Genomic DNA, 25,876 nt, shown 5'->3' with positions numbered 1-25,876 from the left:
TGAGCTTACAACAAGCTTAATCCTAAAAAGAAAATTAATTATGTTTAACATGATGTTGAGTATTTTAAATGAATAGGGCATAAACTAACAAGATTAATAAATTAGTTTCACCAATTTTGAACTTACCAATAATTAATTTTTAATTACCTAAGGTTAAACACATTTAAATAATTAAAGGGATTTCAGTACACATCACTCCTAGTATTTTTAATATGTAGAGCATAATAAAACAAAGCTAAAAAAATTGGTTTCACTATTTTTAGAGCTATATTTAATTTCCTATGCATTTTACAAGTTTTAGTCGATTTAATGATTGAACAATAATTATGTTTGGCAATTTCTGAATTAATCGATTATTAAAATGCCTTAATTCCCTTTTCACCAAGGGATGGCTAGCCACTGTCATTGACCGTGGGGCCAGGCTACGCTGACCCAGGTCAAAATTGACCCGCGCCCAGAGGCGTACAGTGCCGAACGGCACTGGCGAGTTCACCGGCGTTGAACAACGGCGCGACTCGGCTAACGAGAAGCACCATCAGCACCAGCACACTCCCGTGAACTAGCCTAAAGCACATGTGGTTGACAGCGATGGCCGAAAGACGGCGAGCGATGGAGAACAACGGTGACGATGGCTTGACAGGCGGGGAGAAACACGCCGGCAGTGAGCGGCGGCAAAAACGGCCCTATCAAGAACACCTAGAGCATCTACATGTGCGGTCTCAACAGCATGCCTAATGGCCGATGGGCCAAGTTGCGGCTCAGCTGGCGCCGAACACACACGGGCGGCAGCGGCTCAGCCAACACGGAGACCCGTGCCAGCATCGGGCAAACATGAATGTGATGCGCGCTAAAGGAAGAGAGCGACTCGAGGAAGCTCACCATGGGCTCGGTCACGGGGGAGGAGGTCGGAGGTGACAGCGTAGCGGTGATGTGGCAGAAAGGGACGTCAGCATTAGGGGGAGAAGAATGCACCTTTTATAGACTGTAAAGTTATTAGTGTTGGCACGTAATACGAACCGACATTGATACTTCAGCTGGCACTGAAGTATCAATGCTGGTTCAACCCGACTCAATTGTTGACCGAACGTGGGAAGTTATGAACCGATGCTGATACTTCATCGGTGCCGGTTCTATCCCTAACCGGTAGTGATAGGATGGCTCAGATGATTGTTTCTATTGAGTCTCCAATACACATGTTACCTATCGTGGTTCAATTGATAACATGTGGTTTACATTTGTAAAAAAGAGATACGTGATGCCGAACATTTATGGGAAAATTAGAGCTTCGAGGTTAGAAGTGTGAATTTTCGAATTCCAAAGCTGTATCTAGATGGATGAAATACTAATTAGACATATATGTACTTCCAGCTGAAAAAAAGGCAAGACTTAGTTTAGAGAGATGCCAATTAGGGGATGATGCGTATAAAAAAAGTTAGGGAGACGATGGGCGAGATCCACTGCTGCACCACTGTCTGCCATGTGAAATGAGAAGAAGAAAGAGATGAGGTGGAGTTAGATCAACCCATGGTCAGAGAAAGCTAGGTTTAGCTCAAAACCACTTGCCACTAAACTTTTTATTTTGAGGATTACTTGCCACTAACTTCCAAGCACAAGGATGGGTGAACGAACAAGAAGCATTACGGATTTGGCACGCACATGAGTGTCATGATTTGACCGGTCAAGCGCCTAACCGCCTTACACGTGTCATGATCATCATGTACGTGGACGTATCGTGGCGCCATGCTGCGACGGCTAAGCACATTTAGAATCGGCGCCGACATGCCGCCGAAAGTTAACGAACATATATTTTCCAAATAAATATACAAACTTGTGCATGCATATACTAATAAGCACGGGACATGCGAGAAAGAGGAGAGAGAGGGAGGAAGAGAGAGTGAGAGACCTCTGGAAAGGACGGAGCGCGACGCCGACGCGACAGAGATGGTTTGACACGTGGGCCTCCGTTATGTGTTTAACTCGTGGTTAATCAGCTGTTGTTACGTTCAACTCGTCTACAATTGCAAATCGATCTATCAGATTGTCATTCGTTGGAGCAACATCACTGTAACACCTTTTTTTTGGCTCCTGTCACTACCGGTTTGGCTAGAGCCGTAATAATAATGTATTATTATTGGTTGCTAATAAGAACTGACACTAAAAATTCATCAGAAAAGAATCGACAATAAAAATAATTATTATTATCATTTTGTATTAAGAATCGACACTAATACTATTAATATAAGTTCTTAAAATGAATCGGAAGTGAAAGTAGATTTTTTTAATGTTAGTTTATGTTACAAACTATTAGTAATAATGGAGAGAGTAGCATTACCGGTTCTTGTCACGAACTAGTAGTGATAATAAGGACAATCTATCTTTAGAAATTCATAAATTTAAGTTGTATATAGATAAATTTTATATAAATATTGTAGCTCTTGACGAGATTTACAGCTTTGTAGTTGACAACTTTTTTTATTTGAAATCATTAAAGTGTCCAAATATGGCTCACAAATAATTTAACTTCTGTAACTATTCTTCCGCTTTTATGTTGGCCTAACTCGGATGAAACTTGAAGTGATACAAAAATATAGGTTAGATAAAGGGTGAACTCTAATAGTAATAATCATAGGGTGAAATGATATATGCAGTGTTTAAGTTGGTTCATGATGAAATCGTGAAAAACATATGCCCATTTGCATGTTTGTGTCGAGTTATTAGGACACGTGTTGGTGAAACTAATATATATATATGTCACATATTGTAGCTCTTAAGTTCTACAACTTTACAGTTCACAACCTTTTTATTTGAAGCCATCTAAATATCCAAAAAATCATCCAAAGATTTTGACAAGAAAAGTTAAAAGAATAAATTACCTCATGACTATTAGCTACATCTATAATTTGAGATGATAAGGAAGCTAGTATGAAGAGTGAGATTGCAGGTTCAATACCCATGAACCGCACATGTGTATTTCGTACGAAAAAATGTGTGACTTGTATCGCTAAAAATATCAAATTTTGGGGCTGAGTATCACTGACAGTTCCGACAATGCACTACTGTAAAACGAGTCATCAATATCCCCTTTTCACTACTAATTTGAAAATACCTGGTAGTAATAAGATATCATTACCGGTTCATATGCTCCAACAATCGATCAATCAGTGAGCTATTAAGAACCAATAGTGATACCCACTATCACTGTCGGTTCGTGTAGTGATACATCATTACCGATTAGTATTATGGATTATCAGTGATACTTCTTTTATCATTATCGGTTTGTAACACGAACCGGCAGTGATACTTCTTTATCCTGCCCGTTGGTGTCTAGAATCGGCACTAATTTGTCACAATATACAATGTTTAAAAATTGGAAAGAGTATCCATGTCGTTTGTAGTATAGAACCGGTAATGATACCGCTAAATATAAATTCAAACATCTCGATCCCCCAATACTTAGTCGTATTCTCATCCTAAAGCACGTTGCCTTCGCCCGTCCGATCGCTAGCAGTCGACAATGATAAGAGGCTAACACCGACAATGATACCGCTGAATATAAATTCAAACATCCCTGCACCCGAACACTTAGTTGTATTCTCATCCTAATGCACGTTGCCCTGATGCCCGTCCGGTTGCCGCCGCCCCACCTCAAGATAACCTTGTCGTCGCTCTCCCTGGCCGTTCAACCTTCCCCCTCCTAGTTAGGATCATGTGTCATATGGTGCAAAATTGCTCTACAAGAAACTCTTCAGCATAGGGATTTGAAGCGGAAGTTCTAACAATTTTTATCTCAAACTTGATATAGATTCCCATGCTGAAGAGTTTCTGGTAGAGCATTTTTGCACCATGTGACACATTTATTATTATCGGTTCAAGATATAAATAGATAATGATACTTACTATCACTGTTGATTTTAGAGTCGATAGTGACTCTATCGGTTCAAAAAACAGTAGTAAAGCAGCTTTTGCATCGCTTTTGGTTCACTGTCAGTTCCGACATTGATAAGTGCATTTTGTTGGTTCTCAAACTGGCGTTATCATTCAATCGATAGTAATACCTGTTTGGAATCGATATTGATAAGTGTTTTTGTACTGGTGCATAACAAAGTAAGGCGCCAGCATCATGTGCACCAAAGGGTCCAACACACAAGCCCACATGCGTGCCTCCTAGTGCGCTAGGCAGTAGGCACACAAGACATCACCTGCCACACAAGACAAGGCATGCACAAGCAGCGGTTTCAATCAACTATATATCATCGATAACAATTACAATAAAACATAATAACCATGGCTATTATAATCAACTGTATATGGATAATAGTTACAAGAAAGTATACAGTAATACTTCATCCGTCCAAAAATATAAGAAGTGTTTTATTTTGAAAAAAAAATCAATCTGTGTTTTATTTTGAAAAAAAAATCAATCTTTGTATATTTTGATCAACAGTTAGCTATATTATAAGTATAGTGTAAAAAATTACACAACTAGATTCATATTTCAAAATATTTTCATATTATATTAGTCTTATAGCTATAAATGATAAAAACCATGATCAATATAATGTGCTTGCATTGCAAAAGCTAGATCTCTGTGAAAGAATGAGAGCTCGCATGCGTTAAAAAAATGTGACTACAAACTCCAAAGCAAATCTATATGGGGAAGGATGTAACACTAAGATAGTGTTTGGTTCATGGATGGGTAACATAAACGTAAAGGGGATTGGTTTACAGGGGAAATGGGGATGGAATGGCTGATTACTTGATTTGTTTGGTACCACTCGGTAATGGTATCAAATACTCCCTCAGATTAAATACCTTGTCGTTTTTGTTTTTTTATTGTCTTTCCTATGTAACTTTGATTATTAGTTTCTATTAGAATATGGTTATAATATCTAATAAAAATATAATATTATGAAAGTATGTTTTAGAACAAATCTACACGTGTGATTTTTATGTTTTCAAACTAAATATTTTGAAAAATATTAATAGTCAAAGTTTTCAAAGTTTAATCGAATCTTAATCAAAACGGCAAATATTTATGACATAAGGGAATATCATGGTTGTGCTTCATTCACCGGATAATGTGCTAATTGCATATACACAATATTATGGTCATGGTCATGTGCTCGCCGACTGCCGGCTGCTTGGACTCGGACCGGCCGTGCTTGCCACCAGATCCGCGAGCTCACCCATTGCACATGGAGCCACACCGGCTTGTAAACCCACCGCCCTACCGGACAGATTCGAGTGCTCTCTGGCCACACCTACCAGCCAAGCATAGCGTCAGGGACGAGCATGGCTTTGTGTTCTAGTTACCATCCAAATAGAGGTGTAACAAATCTGAACTGGTAAGCGATTCCATGGTATCTGATTGCACTCCGCTCCAACCAAATAGAAACAACCATAATCAGTTAATCATGTAATCAAATACCGTTACAAATTAGCGAACCGAACACTATCTATCTAATTATTAGACATGTATGTACTTCAAGCTGCAAACAAACAAGAGATGCCAATTATATATGGGGATGGTGAGATGATCCAATGCTCGATCTGTCTGCCATGTGTTTGTCAGATACTTAAGCCTAGGTTTAGCTCAGATTAAACCACCTGCCACTAAATTTCAAGCGCAGGAACCAGCAGATTAGTAAACAAACAGCACAGGGATCTGGGCCCATACGCACATGTGTGTCATAATTTGACCGGTCAAGAGCACCACCGACATAGGGGCAGACCCAACCCAAAAGATAAATGGGGGCGTAACAGTGATTAGGCATTTACTATTTCACGAAATAAGAGCTAAGGCTATTGGAGTCCACTGGAAAATAAGAATTTGAGCCGATCTTATGTCCTCTCTCGCTTTATGTTGGGTCCACCCATGGCCTAACGCGTGTCCCTATCACACATGTCCCGTGCTGTGACAGTTAAGTACACACATTGATCTGCAGTGGATCCCTGTGCCAACATGCAGCCGAAAGATAGTTCATGAGCATTATATTTTCAAAATTGATTAGCGTACAAACTATATATGTGCATGTACTCTTTTGATTCTAAATATAGGTCCATTTAGGATATCAACACGGTCTCTAACATAACACTTTGACTAATAATATTTATAAATATATATTATTTTAAATAGAAATAGTATATATATATATATAGTATTTTTCACGATGAATTTAGTAACATCAGCCTTATGTTATCATTCTATTTGATTTTCTTGTCATTGATAGGGGCGGACCCTCCCTATAAGTGAGGTGGGGTGGCCGCCCTAGCTACCGGCAGGCAGTGGTACCCTACCCCCTTCTCCGTAGAGCCTGCAGCCCTACACCCTTGCCCTACATGGCTGTGTCCAGCCAGTCGGAGGTGGAGAAGAAAGGCGTTGCTCTATTGATGCTGCTGGAGAGGAAAGAAACGAAGGACCGAAGGGGTACAACTTTGGTGAGCCGTGGGCCGTGAGCCGTTATTGGAAGAAGTCAAATCATTTTATGTTGCAAAACATATTTTAATACCAAATATGGATGAGACAATACCAAGATAGGGTCTATCAAGGCATGATGGGAACTTGATCACTCAAGAGTATCATTACCGTGTTGATACATTCTTTATTGCACTTGACTATTATCACAGAAATGGATGATCGCTTCAACGAGGTATCATCGAAGTTGCTTGTTTGCTTTTCTTGTCTTGATCCAAGAAATTCCTTCTCTAAGTTTGATCTTGATAAGATTGATCGACTAACAGAGATCTATGACGAAGATTTCACAATTATTGATCATTCTCTTATAAAAGATCAACTTGAGACCTTCATTATACATGTGAGAAGAATTGATAATTTCACTACTTGTCATGATTTTAGAAGTTTGGCTGTGAAGATGATTGAAACTGAAAAGCATATTTCCATTGGTCTATCGCCTCATTAAGTTAGCATTGATCCTACCAGTGACAACGGCATCAGTTGAAAGAGCATTCTCGACTATGCACTTAATCAAGATAGATTTGCGCAATAAGATATCCGATGATTGGCTTAATTACTTGATGTTGTGCTACATTGTGAAAGGAATTTTTAAAGGACTTGATTGTGATAAAATTAAGAAGAGGTTTCAAGTCATGAAAACCAAAAAATAGACTTGCCAAGAAAATCTAATCTAAAGGATCTAGACGTGCTTAGTGTTTTACTAGTGGTATGTATATTCTCATAATTTTTACCAATTTTTAAGGAATATAATCACTTCATTATCACAAACTAAATGATCTTTATTAAATTGACAGGTTGATTGATCCATTATCTTTTGGTGTATTTTGAATTATATGGTATTGGTGCAAGAACTGTTATTTGTTTTTTATATTAGTGGTATCATCTGAAATCTTCTTCTATGTGTTTATTTACCCTTTACACTCTAATTTGTGTGATTGCAATATGCGAATGCGGTGTGTATATGGTGTATTTTTTACTTTTGATTTAGTTTGTCGCTCGAGTTCGTCTCATCTAAAATTTTTAGCTAGGTCCACCACTGGTTATTGATGGTCAAAGTTAAAAAAGTTTGACTTATGAAAAATATAAATGAACTTATATTTAGGATACTATATACTAACCATGGTAGATGCATGAACGTGAGAGCATGAGCACATGTTAATCTGCCTTTTGCACTTGTTAATCTGAACCCATCATGCATGAGCATGTGAAGAGTTCAGTAGAGGCTAGAGAGGCAACAAGTGCCATGTGCAGACGTGCAGTGATCGGTCAGCAACACGACACGAGCTCTGGATACACGCCAAATGGGTACAAATTGAGGTTCAAATTCAAACACTTGCATCAGGTCAAGGTCACGGCATAGATATATATATTCCATGCTGAACACAAGATCGCTTTAGGTAGCTTAAATGGCAGTTTGAGCAGAGGATTTTGGCCGGCCAGATTGGTCAGGAGAGGAGACTAACTGACCGTGCAACTGTCTACATGTCGTTACCTCCATGTACACTATGCATCCCGTTGTGCATGAACCACCTTTGGTCGATGCACGGTACAGATCCTGCCCCCAGAATGTATGTCCTTGTACCAAATCTGATCTGCCATATATCTCGTCGTCTGTGCTCACTTGAGACAATCTAGGATTTCTTTCAAATAATTCGAGACCATCTGGCTAGGTCGCTAGAATACTCATTGGACATGCAGGATTTGTCTTGATTTCCTGCCTCTTCCGATGGTGGACTATTACCACAAATTCCTCCAGTATTCCTGCATTCCAAATAGGCCCTAAAGAAGAAACGCTCTATTTGATAGGGACCTGGAAGAATAAGAATACCACGAATTTTTCCTGTGTGCTCTACCGCACGCGGAAGGCCAACAAAATAAGGTCAGGAAAGAAAAGAAAAAGTAACCGAGTGAGGCTGGCTTGGCCCATGTTTAAAACATATGGGCCTAGAGGCGAACTGGTGGACCTTTCGTCTCAAAACGAAAAAAAAAAACAGTTCGTCTTCCCGTACAGGTGAACTCACTCCGGCGAAAAACCCGAAAGAGTACCAAAATGCATACACAATCTCTACTATATAAAATACAAATTTATTTTTATATCACCTCTTTTTTCCCCTCCTTCATATAATAAAAACCTCTAAACTTCAAATATTTTGCTCATTTTTTGCCATCCACCCTCATCCTTTAGCCTTCCCGTCTCATTATTGGTTACGGATACAGAATCTATTTTACTAATGATAATCAATAAAGAAATTATGAGAAAAATTAGCGGATAACCTACTACTCTTTTTGTATTCCATTTGAAATCAAACTACAGTATCGCTCCCAACGTATTCATTTAGCGATACTCTCATAGCACATCTATATATTCATACCTTGTGTTTGTGATTGATGTTAACATATCTAATATTTATGTTTTTGTTATAATGCACGGACACTTGGCATGGTTGGTTGCTCAAGGCTTCACACAAATCGAAGGTTTAGACTTTGGTGAGATGTATGCTCTCGTACGTAGGCTTGAGTCAATTCGTATATTACTTGACTATGTTACTCACCATGATTTCAAGCTACACTAACTGGATGTGAAGAGCGCTTTTCTAAATGGATCAATCTCTGAATTTGTGTATGTGGAGCAACCACCCAGATTTGAATATCTCAAGTATCCTAATCATGTATACAAACTTCATAAGGTGCTCTATGGGCTTAAACAAGCACCTAGAGCATTGTATGAATGTCTTAGGGATTTTCTCATCAAAAAGGGTTTGAAATAGGCAAAGCCGATTCTACTCTCTTCACTAAAAATATTAATAATAATTTATTTATTTATCGAATATATGTCGATGATATTATATTTAGTTCTACTAATAAAATATTTTGTGAAGAGTTTAGTATGATTATGACGAAGAGGTTTGAGATGTCAATGATGAGGGAGTTGAAGTTCTTCATAGGATTTTAAATCAAACAACTCAAGAAAGGAACATTCATATGTTAAACTAAGTAAATCAAGGATATACTCAAGAAATTTGATATGGAGAATGTCAAACCAATCAAAACTCTCATGCAAGGAAATGGACATCTCGATCTCAATGAAGAAGGCAAGGCCGTGGATCAAAAGATATATTGCTCCATGATTGAATCTTTACTTTGCCTTGTGCATCTAGACCCGATACAATTCTTAGTGTGTGCATGTGTGCAAGATTTCAAGCCGCTCTAAAAGAGTGTTATTTAATAGTTGTTAAAATAATTCTTAGATATTTGGTTCATACCCCTTACCTTGGTTTATGGTATCCTAAAGGTTTTACCTTTGTTTGAACTTATCGGCTATTCAGATTCCGATTATGCTGAGTGCAAAGTGGATAGAAAGAGTACCTCGGGGACTTGCCAATTCTTGGGTAGGTCCTTGGTCTATTGGTCCTTAAAGAAACAAAATTTCGTGACCCTATCCACTGTCGAGGTCGAGTATATTGCAGCGGGTACTTGTTGTGCTTAACTACTTTGGATGAGGCAAACCTTGAGAGACTATAGCTATAATATGACCAAAGTTCCACATTTGTGTGATAATGAGAGTGCCATATAAATAGCTAACAATCCTGTGCAACACTCAAAAACCAAACATATAGACATCCGACACCATTTATTGAGAGACCACTCAACCAAAAGGGATATTGATATTCACCTTGTGAGAACAGAAAAACAACTATCCGATATCCTCACCAAGCCACTAGACGAGCAAAATTTCTGGGAGTTGAGAAATAAGCTAAATATCCTAGATTCTTGCAACATGACCTGACTTATTGCATACAATTGATTGTTGTAAATTTCTAGCGTTTATAGACAGGAGTTTCTGAAAAGGTAGCTTTAGAGTTGTGTTCTTTTAAAATTTGGATCTTTGATCACGTCATGTCACTTGTGATTATAGTTCTGATTGGTTGATTGCTGGCTAATCACAAGTAACATGATCTCTCATGTCCATCAAAACACATCTCACTCAAATCCTCCTCGTAATCTATCTCAAATCTATCTTTTACCTCATGTTGATCCAAGTGCGGAGAGTCCGCATAATTATGCAGAGACTCTGCAGTTTGAGAATTTTCACCTCTTTTTAACCTACCCGCCAGGTTAAACCCCCCCTCTCTCCAGCAGTCATTCTATCTTCACCACCGACGCCTCTCTCTCTCTCTCTCTCTCTCTCTCACTCACTCTCACTCTCTCTCTCTTCCCTGAGTTTCCCCTCCAAATCTCTTTCTCCGGTGATTTGAAAGCCCAATCTTCGGAGGCTCCGCATCTACATAAAGATCAACTCTCCTAGTGCAGATTCTACATGAAGTTCTCTAGATCGACCTCAAGTTCATCTCTCCTCTCTCTCTCTCTCAAGGTACAAATCAAGTTTTTGCACGATCTCTTCATAGGATACCCTAAAACGGTATTCTTTTGGTAGATATCCTTCTTAGGTGTCTATGATATCATATCCCTGGCGGCATTTGCATCCCTCGGTATTTCAAAATCACAATTAAGGGTTTGATATGTGATCCGCGGAAAGTCTGCATATTTGAGGAGGATCCGCACATTTTTTTGCGGAGACTTCGCAGTTTGTGGAACAAAATCTAAGCCGTGATGTCCTACTTGAATCTTATTCCAATCTCTTCCATAGCTTATGGGCCCCCACTATCTTTCAGTTGTGATGGAACATCCAGACCCGAGGAACTCGACAATTCAAGCATGTACCAAACGCAACCATGACCCTCAAGCTCAAAGTTATGGACCTATTCCCTTTGATGAGCCATATCAAGCTGATGTTACTTTTGGGACAGGAGAATAGTTAGGAGAAGGCAGTGGTTCTTGCACAACTAGGGCAAGTGGTGGTCATGTTAAGATTGCCACAAGAAAGCAAGCGGTCAAGCGAGGTGCAAGAAGTGGCAGACAGGGTATTCACATTGAAGAGCCTCTAAATGTTGTTGTTGTTGTTTTTGTTGCTGCTGCTGCTAAAAGAGCTAGAGGTCACAAGACCCAGGAGAAAGAGATGAGGAACGTTTGGGAAAGTGGATTGATCCAAGATTTTGTCTACATACTCCACACATTGATATTACCTTTGGAAGAGATCAAGTGTCATACAATGAGTTTTCCAAGATGCACTCTCCACATGTCAATCAACCATATGATCCTCGCTTACCGAAAAGCTACAAGAATCAATGGCTAGTGGTCAAGAAGGAAAGAAAAAATGACTCATACTTGTGGCCAAGAGATGAGTCCTTGGATGGACAGTTTTGGTGTCAATTCCACATTGATTTCTATCTTTCCATCATCCATTGAAGCAAGATCAAGCCTATTGTTCCTATGCAGTACATCGATTGGAAGTACATGGAAGATGCTGATGATCCCATCTTTGATGAAGATATCGATGCTTGTACGAAAAAAAGGATAAGAGATATCATGGGTTTCAAGTATGATTGGAATGAACAGATCATTGCTCAATTTCATGCCTCGTTCTTTTTCCATATCCACAAGAATGAGATTCATTGGACCACTCTTGGAATTCATTATTTCATTGACTACATTACCTTCTCTCATCTTCTTGCTCCTGGATTAAAAGATAATGAACATGGTACCATACTTGTTGAGAAGAAGATCAAGGAGTATGACGTGGGTGAGATATATGAGGATCCTCGAATGGCTGATGGTTCTACTCATGGTTTGAAGCCATATTATCATTATCTCAATCTTCTTTTTCGCCAAACCATCAACCCAAAGAAGGAGATATGATTAAGCTTTATGGCATGTCAAGGAACATTCTCCTTAGGATGGCACCTGGTCGAAGACCTTTTAGCATTGGTGATTTCATTTGAGTTAAGCTTTGTGACGCCATGGATGATGCAAGAAAAAGCTTTCCTTATCCTCCTTGCATCATGTTCATCGTTGAGAAGGTCACCAAGATCACTTTTCCTAAAGATTGCATTCATGAGTCCTATCGTGTCAAGAAGAAGGCATCCTCTAGGCCATCCTGTGGTGAAAGTTCATCTCGTGCACCTTCCTCTTCATATTCTCATGGTGGTGGCTCTCATGGTCGTGACAAATACATCAAGAATATGCTTCGATCAATCTTCTCAATGTGTCGCTACAACACCACAAAGGCTAATGAGTTAAGACAAGACGTAAAGGAGATCAAGGGGCATCTAGATCTTCCTACTTCTCCCCATCAAGAAGTGCCCGATTTTGGTGATCTGTTTGCCAAGTGGGAGGCAGCGAATCGTGAAGAAGAAGGGGCTCCTCCTCTAGTTGCCCGCTCTCGTCGTGCTCGCTCTACCCATGGTGAGATTGAAGAAGAAGAAGAAAGCGAACAAGGAGGTGAGTATCAAGATGATGATGACAATGATGAGGACAAGGACAATGACGAGTAGACACTTTTCATCAAAATCTTTCATTTTCTTCTTTTTTTGCGCTTGATGCCAAGGGGGGGGGGGGTGAAAGCTTATCTATTCGTGTATTCGTCTTGTAATAACTCCATCTTTCGTGTGTGTGGTGGTGGGCATGAGAACTTGTGTGTTTGTGGTATGTTGAAACTGCTAAACTTTATGTTGGAACTAAGTTTTATTATGCTAGTGTGTATTCATTTGTTTTTGTGTTGTGATGTGTGTTTTATTTTAGATTCTGTTAGTAGTGGAGAGTCCGCAAAAATGTCTGGAGTGTCCACATTTCTTCGAAAAATGCGAAGTGTCTGCATATTTTGCGGAGGATCCACAGTTGGATAAAAATTCAGGTTATTGTTGTGCATATCATGTTATGCGCATCATGGTTATTTTTTATCATTCACACCTACTGTTGTTGCACCCCACAGATGCTATGATATATGGGGAGTCTCCACATTATCCTCAAAATGTGCAATTAGCATTTAAGGCCAAATTTTTTGAAGTATATTCAAATGCACATATTTAGGGGGGAGTTCTTTATATCATAAGGATTCAAAAGTTTTAACTATATACATCTTTTGTAAGCTTTAATTGGGTTGTCATCAATCACTAAAAAGGAGAGATTGAAAGTGCTTCTAAGCCCCCTTGGTGGGTTTGGTGGTAATGACAAAATAATTAAAGAACTAATGAGATTTATGAAGTATGGACAGGTTTAATTCAAACATGTTAGAATTTGACAAATAGTGATCCCTAAAAAGGAAAAATTAAAGCGGCATATGGATCTTATAGTTTTAAATTCATTTTGTCTTTTGAAATTGAGTTTAGGATATCATTCTATTAAGGGGATACAAAATTTACTTGTTTGCATAGAAACAATACTCAAAAGATCTAATATACCTATGAGAGACATATCAACACAACACATGCACCTAGGTTAGTCCTAACCTTTTAGAGATGTGCACCTAGGTTAGCCCTAACCTTGTAGAGATGTGCAAGTGCAGAGGGTCCGCATTTTTACGGATAGTCCACACTTGAACAGAATTGGGGTTAATTGGGATGTGCAGAGAGTCCGCACTTTTGCGGAGTGTCCGCACCTTTGTGAAGTGTCTGCAATTCAACGGGTGTAACGGCTAGTTTTATGTGTGGAGTATTTATACCCACACTCTCTCTCCTCCAAGGGTGTAGCTCATTCATCACGACCTAACCTGAGACAATGCAGCTCTCAAACATTCAAAGCTCTCTCTCTTCCCCTTGTGATTCAAGGTGAAATTTGGAGTGAGAGCAAGGAATAGTGCTAGTGAAATTCAAATCCATCATTTGAGCACTTGTTTTCTTTATCAAGTTGATGGTTTTCGTGTTTGTTACTCTTGGTGGTTCGTCCACCTAGACGGCCAGACGCCGACCGTCGAGCTCCCAATCTTGTCGTGAGCCACGGGATATTTGTATTACCCTTATGATTTGAGTAAGTAACCGTAGCTTGATCTTTATGGTAGCTTGGGTGAGGAAAGAGTTGAAAGAGATCCGACTCTTTGTGGGCTCCTCAACAGAGACATATGCACCTCTTTGGGGAGTGGTTGAACTTCAGTGAACAAATCTTTGTGTCTCTATTGTCAACATCTTGTGATTTTGACCCGATCTTCTTGTGATTTCAACCCAATCTACTTCTTGCATACTCTTGTACCTGTTGAATTTTAGGGTTCGACCTGATCTACTTTCTTGTGAGGTTTGAGCTACATGTACTTAGTGAAATAGGTTGGAATACATCCACAAGTGCTAGGTAGATTTGATCCACGTTGAGTTGCATATGCATCAGTTTGTTTTTTCTTGAAAATTTTGGAGTATCCGTAGATTTCTGCGGAACCTCCATAAATATGCGAAGATTCCGAAAAAACTTACGGATTGTCCATATATTGATGATCCGTTGCATTTAGTTTGTAAAAATTTTCAACATGAGATCTTATCTAAAAGCCTAGGATACTTAACGGCTCCATTCGACCTGTTCTACCCTGAAATTAAGGCTCATATCACCGTTCTGAATTTGATGGCAACTAGGCCGTTGCAAGCTGCACTGACCTCTTCTTCGTGTGCATGGAAATATACAGGTTTTTAATATTAGAGGCAGAAACTGCAGAATTAGTCTGATAACACCAAATTTAGTTTTTGCTTCTTGTTCTTGAGCACCCAGCGTGCCAGGCTTTATACAGTGCTTTGGTTCCTGCCTTTTACAGTTTATTAATAAAATTACAACAGTGGGATTTCCTCCACTGTAGTTCTTAAAAAAACACCAAGCTAACTGAGATTCTACGGACCTGAGATAATGTTGAAGCTTAAAAGCATTCTATGCACTAGTCTAACTTTGTAAGTTTGAGTACATATCTTATCAGAGCCGGAATAAAGACATTTTCTTTTCTAAAAAAATGAACGAGTCTAACTTTGTTGAAGCCTGTTTTTATTTTTTTTACAAGCAACTTCATAGGGTTAATAAATTAAAATTATCCAGAGGTCTGTCAACTTCTAGAACGAACAAGAACAACCCTTGCACTCTTGCACAAGAAGCCTGTCTGAACATGCATTATAATACAAACTCACAAATCATATTGTATCCTTTTCAAAATAGCATAGACACAGCTCATCCTTAACTAATTTCTTATCATACCGAAGTCGTACGGACGCGTAGACCGGGAGATTCTACGCATCGGATTGGATGATTTGTAGGTGGACGTCTGGTGATGGCAACTAGGCTGTTGCAACTTGCAAGCACTGACTGGCCTCTTCTGCCTGGTGCACCAAGATCAATGCGATGAGATGCTTTTGTCATTTGACAAGTTCAAAACCTGTGTTTTTAAAGCTTAACAACTGTGATTAACCAGAGGTCTGTCTACTTCTACGTCGAAGAGTTCTTGTAATCTTCTTGCACAAGAAACATATGTCAAGTCTACACAAGTAAGCACTGTATTATATGGTGACTTTATCAATTTTTAAGCTTCGTGTCTCTGATTTTAGCAAGCGTAGTGTCAGTACGTGCGTGAAGAGATATGCTTACGTGCGTGTATGTGTACTTGTACCGGAGTTTAAAAAAAGGTAAGCACTGCAGGCGGGCGGTTTTCGTGAAAGTCACCCTGGTCAGATGTTTTAGGGTCTGTTTGTTTCAGCTAGGGATTCTGAAAAGCAGTTTATAAAAGCTGGATTGTTAAAAGCTGGATTGTGAAAAGCTGGATTGTGAAAAGCTTTTAGACTATAGATTCTAAAAAAATTTAATGGACAGTTTAGTAAAATGGACTTTCACAATCTATCAAAAGCTGAGGAAAACCAGCTTCTCAGATTCTCACAATCCAACCAGCAGATCTTAAAAAGCTATAACCAAAAGCTGCCTGTTTGTTTCAGCTTCGGATTATAAAAGCTGAAAGCCAGAATCCGAAGCTGAAACAAACAGGACCTTAATGCCTTCATCTGGTCAGGGTCGGCCATCCGGTTCCCAGGCCCTCGATTTCTCTAATCTCTCATTGTTATCATGTTAGTTTAAATCTCCAAAATGATAATCGACAACTTGGCATGTCACACACAAGATCGCCATCCCCATCTGTAAATTTGTACTAGACGAAGATTCGATCCATGCTAGTTGGTGGTTCCTCAGCTTGTTTTCTGATCGTTTTGCGCAGCTTGTCCTGTGATCAAACCCTGTTTTTTTTGTGCTGGTCTTTGAAGATCAGTGACAGGTGCTCTGATGTCTCCTGCTACTCATGTGTTTGCAGTACTGTTATTTTTTTCAACTGGCTCGTTTCAGTCAGGCCTCACCGCCACCAGCTCAGTGCCATGTGCAGGGAGATATTCCCATAATCCGGTCCTGCATTTTCAAGGGTTGTGCTCAGGGTTTCAGGTACTCTTGCTTCTGTCTGTATCTGGTATGATACTATAACAAACCTGACACCTGACAATCTTGACGAGTTCGAACTTGAGCTGTGTGCATGGCCGTTACTTGGGAAGATGTATGTGACCCTAACAACTGCTGGGATTTGATTTGCAATTATATCATGTAGGGATACATGGAATCATCGCAAATCTCCTGACAAATGCTGAAAACTGCATACCTTGCTCGATATTGGGATACCAGTGTTGGAGTAGTATCATTCAATGACAGTTTCCAGTGTGGAGGAAACAGAACGTCTTTGTCACTGCCTCCAAGGATTGCAACAGGCAAGAAAGGGTGACCTTGTTTCGATGAACTCGCAACAGGTGAAGTGAATGGAATGGATGATCAGTCCTAAACAGCTTGAACATGCAAAGACACTTGTTTGTACAACAGATTGACACCATGATAATAGGTGCATCCTTATCACCGAACAATTCCAAGAGAAATCGATGCTACGCTAACAATTCAAAAGATATATCAGTGTCTTTACCACATCAAACTTTTAACATGTAGACGCAAGCAAAAAGATTCGACCCACTGTCACAACACAAATCATGAATGGATAATAACACATGCCATCTGGGAAGAGCTCTCATGTGAAAAGAATATTGAGTGGAGATAATTTTCCAAGCGCAATGATCTCTATGGATCTCCTTTCGTTTATATAGACTGTTACATTCACGATCCGTGATAACAGGCCGAGCGTGCCTACATGCACGCCAACGACTCAACGATGCGAGGAGTGCGTGGTCATCATGCCACAATACATGCTGAACTCGGTCAGTGCCCGCACTCCTCGCTACACAAACGTTACACACACGTTACATCATGTACATCTTTAACACGCCCCCTCAATCTCAACCTAGTGATACTAAGTTGAGATTGTGACATATAGAACTAAATGGTGCTCTTGGCAATGCCTTCGTGAAAACGTCTGCAAGTTGATCTTTTGATGAGATGAACCTCACCTCCAAAGCCTTCCGGGCTACCTGTTCACGAACAAAATGGAAATCCACTTCGATGTGTTTTGTTCGAGCATGAAACCTAGGATTAGCAGTGAGGTACGTAGCTCCAAGATTGTCACACCACAGCAGTGGTGCCTTGTGTTGAAAAATCCCGAGCTCCTTCAACAAGGACTGAACCCAAATTAGTTCGGCAGTGACATTTGCAATAGCTTTGTACTCCGCCTCCGTGCTTGATCTTGAAACAGTAGCTTGTTTTCTAGAACTCCATAACACTAGGTTATTTCCCAGAAAGACTGCAAAGCCACTAGTTGAGCGTCGATCATCTGGGCACCCTGCCCAGTCTGCATCTGAGAAGGCACTCAGTGTAAAATATGCTGATCTCTGTACTTTCAGTCCAACATCAAGTGTCCCTTTGATGAACCGAAGTATACGTTTAACTGCAGCCCAATGTATATCCATAGGACTTTGTATGAACTGACACACCTTGTTTACTGCAAAAGACAAGTCAGGCCTGGTTATGGTCATATACTGAAGCCCTCCTACAATGCTTCTGTATTGAAATCTCTGATTCTCTGTCAGCAAACTGCCTTGGTCCTTGGACAGTTTCTCAGCTGATGTCATTGGAGTGGATATTGGTCTGCACCTACTCATATTTGCTCTTTGCAGAAGATCATGAGCATACCTTTTCTGGGACAGAAGAACTCCATTCTTTTCTGGCTTAACCTGAATTCCCAGAAAGTAATCTAGTTGGCCTAGATCCTTGACAGCAAACTCACTCTTCAGTTGCTGAACTAAATTCCTTGTGGCTGCAGTGCTTGAGCTGACTATAATAATGTCATCTACATAAATCAGCATATAAATGGTCACACTTTCTTAGTTAAATATGAACAGAGATGCATCAGCCTTGGATGAGGTAAAGCCTAACTCTTGAAGTTTGCTTGTCAGTCTAGAATGCTAGGCCCTTGGAGCCTGTTTTTAATCCATACAGTGCCTTCTTCAGTTTGCATACATATCCTGGAGGCTTGTCAATACTTTCATACCCTGGTGGCTGCTTCATGAAAACTTTTTCCTTGAGAAAACCATGCAAGAAAGCATTTTGAATGTCAATCTGGTGCATAGTCCAGCCTCTGGACACAGCTAGTGATAATATCACTCGAACTGTAGTGGGTTTGACAACTGGAGAATATGTATCCAAGTAGTCAACTCCGTATTGCTGTTTAAAGCCCTTAGCTACTAACCGAGCTTTGAGTCTCTCAACTGAACCATCAGCCTTTCTCTTTACTTTGTACACCCATCTGCTGTCAATCAAGTTCATCCCTTTTCTTGGTGGTACTAGTTCCCATGTATCATTACTCAGCAATGCAGAATATTCATCATCCATGGCTTTCTTCCACCCATCATCCTTCAAGGCGTCCTGCAAAGTTTCAGGTTCTGAAATTGAGACTGCAAGTGCTGTTGTCGGATTTTCAACAAACACTGTGCCACTGAAATTCTTCAGTCTGCCTGAATATCTTACAGTTCCATCAGTGAACACCTTTGGCTTGATGATGTTGTCTCGAAGTCTTGTGCACATTGGGTGTTGCGCTGCTGCCTCTAATGCCTGTTCATCATCTCCTCTGCTACTAGCTGCAACATCACCAGAGTCACTTCCTATTTGACCTGCAACATCATTGCTTGTACTGCCTGCAGGAGTAGGACTACTAGGAGCAGCATCAGTGTCAGGAACAAATTCATGCAGCTCATTATCCATATGAAAATCATTTACAACTGGTTCAATGGGTTTTGGTTCTGGGTTTTGTATTGCAGGACTGTCGGTGTTGGCTATGAGTGAGGTTTCAGTGTAGACAGGCAGCAATGTTGGATGATGAGAAAGATTAGGTGTGTGTGTTTCAGGTGTTGGGTGAGAAGCAAAAGGGAAAACTACTTCATCAAACACTACATCACGGGAGATGTATACCCTCCCTGTTGATCGATCAAAGCATTTATACCCTTTGTGAGATGAACTGTAACCTATGAACACACATTGCTTTGTTCTGAAGTTTAGTTTTCTTGAGTTGTAGGCTCGGAGGTTAGGCCAGCAGGCACAACCGAAAACTCGTAGCAAATTATAGTCAGGTTGTGTGCCAAAGAGTTTATGAACTGGAGTATCATAGTGAATGGTTGGGCTCAGCATTCTATTGATCAAATGACATGCAGTGTGGAAGGCCTCATCCCAGAACCTAAGAGGCATTTTAGATTGTGCTAGAAGAGTGAGACCAGTCTCTACGATGTGCCTGTGTTTTCTCTCAATCACTCCATTCTGCTGATGTGTATGAGGACATGAGATTATGTGTGCTATACCAGACTTCGCAAAGTAATTGTGCAACCTATGATACTCGCCTCCCCAGTCTGACTGAATCGTGCGAATTTTCAGATTAAGCATATGTTCAACAAGTTTCTGAAACTGAATGAACACAGATTCTACTTGGGACTTGCATCTCAGAAAATAAATCCACACAAATTTACTATAATCATCAACGAAAGATACATAGTATTTAGCATTGTGAACTGAAGGAACAGCAGGTCCCCAGACATCTGTATGGATTATTTCTAGAGGAGCAGAGGTTACATGAGTGGAAGCACTAAAAGGAAGCCGGTGTGCCTTCCCTTGCTGGCAGGCATCACACACTGAAGCAAGACTGTTGTCAGTGGCTACAGCTAGATTATTTTTCTGCAGAATGCGATGAACAATTGGAGAAGCTGGATGGCCCAACCGTCGGTGCCAATGCTCTGAAGTCGACTTGGCCAAGATGAGAGCTTGAGACACCTTGGCCGAGAGGAGAGTTTGGCTGGGTCTTCTATTGGGAAGAATGTAGAGACCATTTCTACATCTTCCTGTGAGCAGAACTCTCTTCGTGATTCGATCCTTGATAAAGAGAAAATTTGGATGAAATTCCACAAAAGCATTGTTATCGATGGCCAACTTTCGGACAGACAAGAGATGTCGATTTATACTAGGAGCATGTAGGATACGGCTTAGGTATAAAGGTCTATTTGAACTAGAAATAAATGAATTTCCAACATGGACAATGGCCATACCTGAACCGTTCGCGACCTGGATCTGATCACCACCATGGTAGCGCTCCCGTGTTGTCAGGCGTTCCAGCTCGTTGGTAACGTGGTTTGTTGCTCCTGAATCAACACACCAGTTCGGATCGACGGTGTACCTGTTGGAGGAGGCTGCAGCCGCGACCTTGGTAGCGTCGTTGGCCTGATAGCTGTGGTCGAAGCGGTACCAGCAGCGCAGGGCGTCATGGCCGACCTTGCCGCAGACTTGGCACGGCTCCTTGTTGCCGCTGCCACGGCCGCCGCTGCGACCGCCGGGTGCGTGATTGCTGTTGTTGCCGCGCCCCTTGCCTCGGATGTTCCGCCCGCCGCCGCCGCCACCGCCACGCCCTTGGCTTCTGTTTGCGACATTGGCCGTGACCTGCACTTCAGTGTTGTTCTGCTCGATGCGCATCTCATAATTCAACATGTGAGCATAGACATCACTGATGGAGTATGGATCTGTGCGCACGATGATGCTCGTCACCAGGGAGTCGTACTCGCTCCCGAGTCCGCGCAGGAGGTAGGCGATGAACTCTTCATCTTCGAGAGGCTTGCCGATGGCGGCAAGTGTGTCGGCCAGCCGCTTCATCTTGCGGTAGTAGTCGCTGACGTTGGTGTCCCTCTTCTGGGTTGTGGCGAGCTGCATGCGTATCTGCATGACGCGCGCACGCGAGCTCGCCGCGAAGGTCTTCTCCAGCTCGCGCCAGGCTTGGCGTGAGGTAGTCACGCCGACGAGAGTGCTGAGTACCTCCTCGGTCACCGAGGAGATGATGCCGCTCAGCACGAACTGATCTTGATGGTACCAGGCGGTGTAGTCCGGGTTGACGACGAGCCTGCGACGCCCTTCTTCTTCGACATGGATGGTTTGGCTTGGTTGCGGAATTGATCCGTCAACGTACCCGAGGAGACCTTGGCTCCTCAGATATGGTAAGATCTGAGTCTTCCATAGGAGATAATTCTCCTGAGTCGGCTTCACATGGATCATGTGGCTGAATGATGGCGCAGGCATGATGCCAATTTGGGCAGCAGCAGTAGACGATGAGGAATTTGCGGTGGTTGCGGAAAGCGGCGATCCAAACATGGCTGATCGATCAGATCGTGGCTCTGATTACCATGAAAAGAATATCGAGTGGAGATAATTTTCCAAGCGCAATGATCTCTATGGATCTCCTTTCATTTATATAGACTGTTACATTCACGATCCGTGATAACAGGCCGAGCGTGCCTACATGCACGCCAACGACTCAACGATGCGAGGAGTGCGTGGTCATCATGCCACAATACATGCTGAACTCGGTCAGTGCCCGCACTCCTCGCTACACAAACGTTACACACACGTTACATCATGTACATCTTTAACATCATGTACAAAACAGCATAGATAAACAAAACCATGGTTGCATCACTTTATAATACCATGCTACAGTCTGCAACAGTGCAGTAAGCATCGCATCGGATACAGGACAACAAGTGTCAGTTACAAGGCACAAGCACAGGTGATGCTGCTGCGAACATTATCCAGGCTAGGACATAGATCTACACTCTACATAGCACTAAGCAACGACATGGCTGCATAAACATCTAATTCACATTCACATTACATCAAAGCATGGATTTCTACAAGGTTTCTGTTTTCTGATTCCAACATCTTTCTTGTGTTACCCATCGTCCTCAGAACCTGAACTGCACGAACTGGTTCATACGGCAAAACAATCTACCCATGAAACAAGTCCATGTCGAATTCTGAATAGGCGTACTTTGAGTCATGAAATTCATTGAACCATGGCTACTAACTGAGCCATACATAACAGCCACTAGATATACTGGATAACATAGCTAAATCCATATTTTCAGACAAGTGATTAAAAGAACAGCTAATAATAAGAGCCAGCATCATTTGCCACCCATGTCGAGATGGCATAGAGGATGCGCCCTTTCCATCCCTGCAGGAGCCATTGGTGATCTACATCAATCACAAAGTCCTTGTGGTAGCAATCCTTGACCTTCTTTCGCACTACCTGCACGATTTCTGGATTCAATGGCAGCTGCTTGAAGCCAGCACGTTGATTCCGTACCTGCCATTGCTTATACATCTCGGGGCGCTCCACCCGATCTGCACCCTCACAAGCAATGACATTCAGGGCAGCACGCCCAAATAAATTCTGCTCAATCAGCATCCTCTGGTCGCTGTCCCTTGGGGTGGTTGTGTCCAGAACATCAAACAAGGCTGAGAAATAGAACAGAGCCTCCCGGAACCGTGTCACGAAGAATGGTGCACTGAACGAGCCATTCACAACAGCATGGATGAATGTATGAGGCTGCATCTTCCTGATGTTATTGAGTGCGATATCCCTCGGGCTTTCGATCACGACACTCCCATCCATCAAGTTCCTGAACTGATACAGGCAGTTCACGATAAGCACCTCATCTGGATCAATGTTCAGATCCTCCATGCGGATGGATTCCATCTTAGATGCCGCAATCGCCTGGTACTTGAATGGCACATCAAACTCTCGGGCATAGTTACCGAGGCGGCGCCCTGTCTCCTCAATGCGGGCAGTTGGACGGAACCCAGGCTGGGGGAGATCAATGCCAGTAATCCTCACCTCCGGTGGCCCACCCTCCCTATCTGCTATCCGTCGCAGAAAGCATGGCCACTGGAACCCATATTGTATACCGTAATCCACGATATGTATTTTTTTCTTACCCAGGGAGGCATTGTAGATCGTGTGATTTGAGAATATGAAAACCACCTTCTTGAAGCAAATGGCGGCCATGTATAACTGGTACGCTTGAAGTATATCCACCGCCGAGGTGCGCTTGGTCATGAGCGACTGGTACACCATGCTGCCGGTCCCTGCAAGCCGGGCCTGCAGGCCCTCGGCAAAGCAGTGCGCCAGGCGCTGTGTCGCATCACCCTGTGGGCTCGCATGCTGCTTGATCTGCTTCAGCAGCTCGGTGGCGCTGCGGCGATCGTCCGTGGCCACGGCCTGCGCGCAGTGGATGAGCAGCGTGCGCAGGTCCACCACCTCCCTCGCACCGCGCCGGCCCCTCGCCTTCCCGTTCCCAGCCTTCCCGCCGTCGTTCTTGGCCGCCTCCTCCTGCATGGCGATCCGCAGCTTCTGCATCTGCTCGACGCACATCTCGTGGGTGGGCATCATGACCCTGTCGAACATGTCCCGCGCCGCGTCGTCCTCCCCCTGCATCGCGCTCTGCTTGCTGCTCCTGCCGCTCACCAGCTCGAGCTCCTCCTCGTCGTACGGGTTCTTGCGCCCCCGGCCGCCGCCGCCTGCAGGCACCACATCGACCGCTTCCTCCTCCTTCACGCTCACCGCGACCGCCGGAGCCGCGGGAGGAGCAGAGGTGACGCCGTTGAATCCGGCAGCGAGCTTGTCCTCGCTGGGGAGGAGGAAGGTTTTGGCGTCCTCGGGCGGGTCGAGGTCGATGATGAGCTTGTGCTGGGAGGGCAGGAACTTGTTGGCCTCCTCCATGCCCTTGAGGAAGGCGGAGCTCATGAGGTCGGAGTTAGCGCCGGCGCCGAAGAAGGCCGCGGGTTCGAGGTCGAAGGGGCTGCTGGTGTAGTGGGCGGCCGGGTCGTAGGAGTTGACGGCGGCGGGGGTGTGGGGCGCGGACTTGTCGGAGGAGGAGGGGGAGGGGCCGGGGTGGTAGCTGTTGCCGCCGCCGCTGCCGCAGGTTGTGTCGTCGGAATTGGAGAGGATGTCGAGGAAGGGCTGCTGCGCCTGGACGAGGGTGGGGTGATCGGGGTAGTCGTAGAAGAACTTGTCGTCGATGTCCTCCTCCATGAGCATGCGGGAGATGTAGGGGAGCACGAGGTCCTCCGGCGTCCCCGCGGTCCCTCCCCCGCCGTTGCCGACGGGTTGCTCCAGCTGCTGCTGCTCGTGGTGAGGCGTCGGAGGGAGGTCGAGGTAGGAGGACGGGGAGACGGGGGCGAGGTCGGAGAGGTAGAAGAAGTGGGAGGGGTCATCGACGCCGGAACCGAGGCACGGGGAGATGTCGTAGGAGGAGCCCATGGAGGCGGAGAGTGGGTGGGTAGGTGAGGCGGCGAGCGGAGGAGGAGGGCTTTGTGGCTTTGTAGGAAGTGGCCGGAGGGGAGGGGAACGAAGGTTCCAGGAAGGCGGCGGCGGCGATGGACAGGGGGTAATTGGAGATGGTGGAATGGAATGGAAGCGAGGGGAAGGGGATCGGTTGCCGCGTGTCTCTGCTCCGGACGTGGGTGGGCTGGGCTGGGCTCTGGGCTTGGGCTCGAGCCCAACACGGCACGGCTGGTGAGCCCGATGGGTAAGGACCCATACTGCCCTGGGGCCAAGCCCGGTTTCCCTGTGAGGCCCTGAGGCCGGCCCAGTACTTCTTGGGGATCCCAGTGAGTCATTAATCTTCCCATTTCCTCGTGATGCGCTTGTTTATGGACTCAGGATGTGTTTGGCTCGTCCAAACGATTTGCCACAATCTAAATAATAAGCTTGATTTGATATAACAAATCGTCTGATCTATTACCTAGCCTGATCATATTCTTTTCACAAAGGAATCTGAATGTGCCATATTTGTCACATACTCGTACATAAAAAGTGTGACAAGCTACAAAAGTGTATCCAACAAGTGGTTGTTCCGTCAAGGGCCAACGGATCGGATCGGATCGGATCGGATCGAGCGGATGGATGCTAGCCGGACTAGCTTAGGGCTGGCTTGGCCCGGGCCCAGATACACGGTCCATCTGGACATCTGACTATCGATTGGATTTCTGATGGGTGCATATGGACTGAAGTCCATTCTCAACAACGAAGGCGACGTCTGTCCGATAAGCTGTTCAAGCTTGCACATCCTTAGCGTTGTCAACATGGACCTTGACGACCATGCAACTGTTGAGAACAATAATGGCAACGCGGACGTCCTCATTGTCTGAGCTCGTTGCAGCAACGCCGATCATATCACCATGGATCATGGACTCATAGTTGTCAACTTGGCATTCATGCTCACTGGCCCGCGCCAGGCAGAGCGAAAACCGGACTGATATGTTGTT

At 43.1% G+C, this 25,876-nt stretch overlaps 1 protein-coding gene and 1 non-coding gene across 2 annotated transcripts; both read right to left on the bottom strand.

Moving 5' to 3' along the window:
• Positions 1-21,249: 21,249 nt before the first annotated feature.
• LOC133906841 (small nucleolar RNA Z247) lies at positions 21,250-21,388 on the bottom strand. Its single transcript, XR_009907852.1, has one exon. It is a non-coding gene; the product is annotated as a small nucleolar RNA Z247 (small nucleolar RNA).
• An 832-nt stretch (positions 21,389-22,220) lies between these two features.
• LOC133906115 (scarecrow-like protein 34) lies at positions 22,221-25,027 on the bottom strand. The gene has a single exon (XM_062347901.1). It carries the CDS (start codon positions 24,867-24,869, stop codon positions 22,713-22,715), a length of 2,157 nt encoding a protein of 718 aa, XP_062203885.1. The 5' UTR covers positions 24,870-25,027; the 3' UTR covers positions 22,221-22,712.
• Positions 25,028-25,876: the final 849 nt, after the last annotated feature.

This window comes from Phragmites australis, chromosome 23, assembly GCF_958298935.1.
Source record: "Phragmites australis chromosome 23, lpPhrAust1.1, whole genome shotgun sequence".
Lineage (NCBI taxonomy): Eukaryota > Viridiplantae > Streptophyta > Magnoliopsida > Poales > Poaceae > Phragmites > Phragmites australis.
This window is presented reverse-complemented; position numbering and strand designations above follow the sequence as displayed.

Coding starts and splice junctions, on each gene's coding strand:
- LOC133906115 (XM_062347901.1), bottom strand. CDS start 24,869: ATGGGCTCCTCCTACGACATCTCCCCGTGCCTCGGTTCCGGCGTCGAT.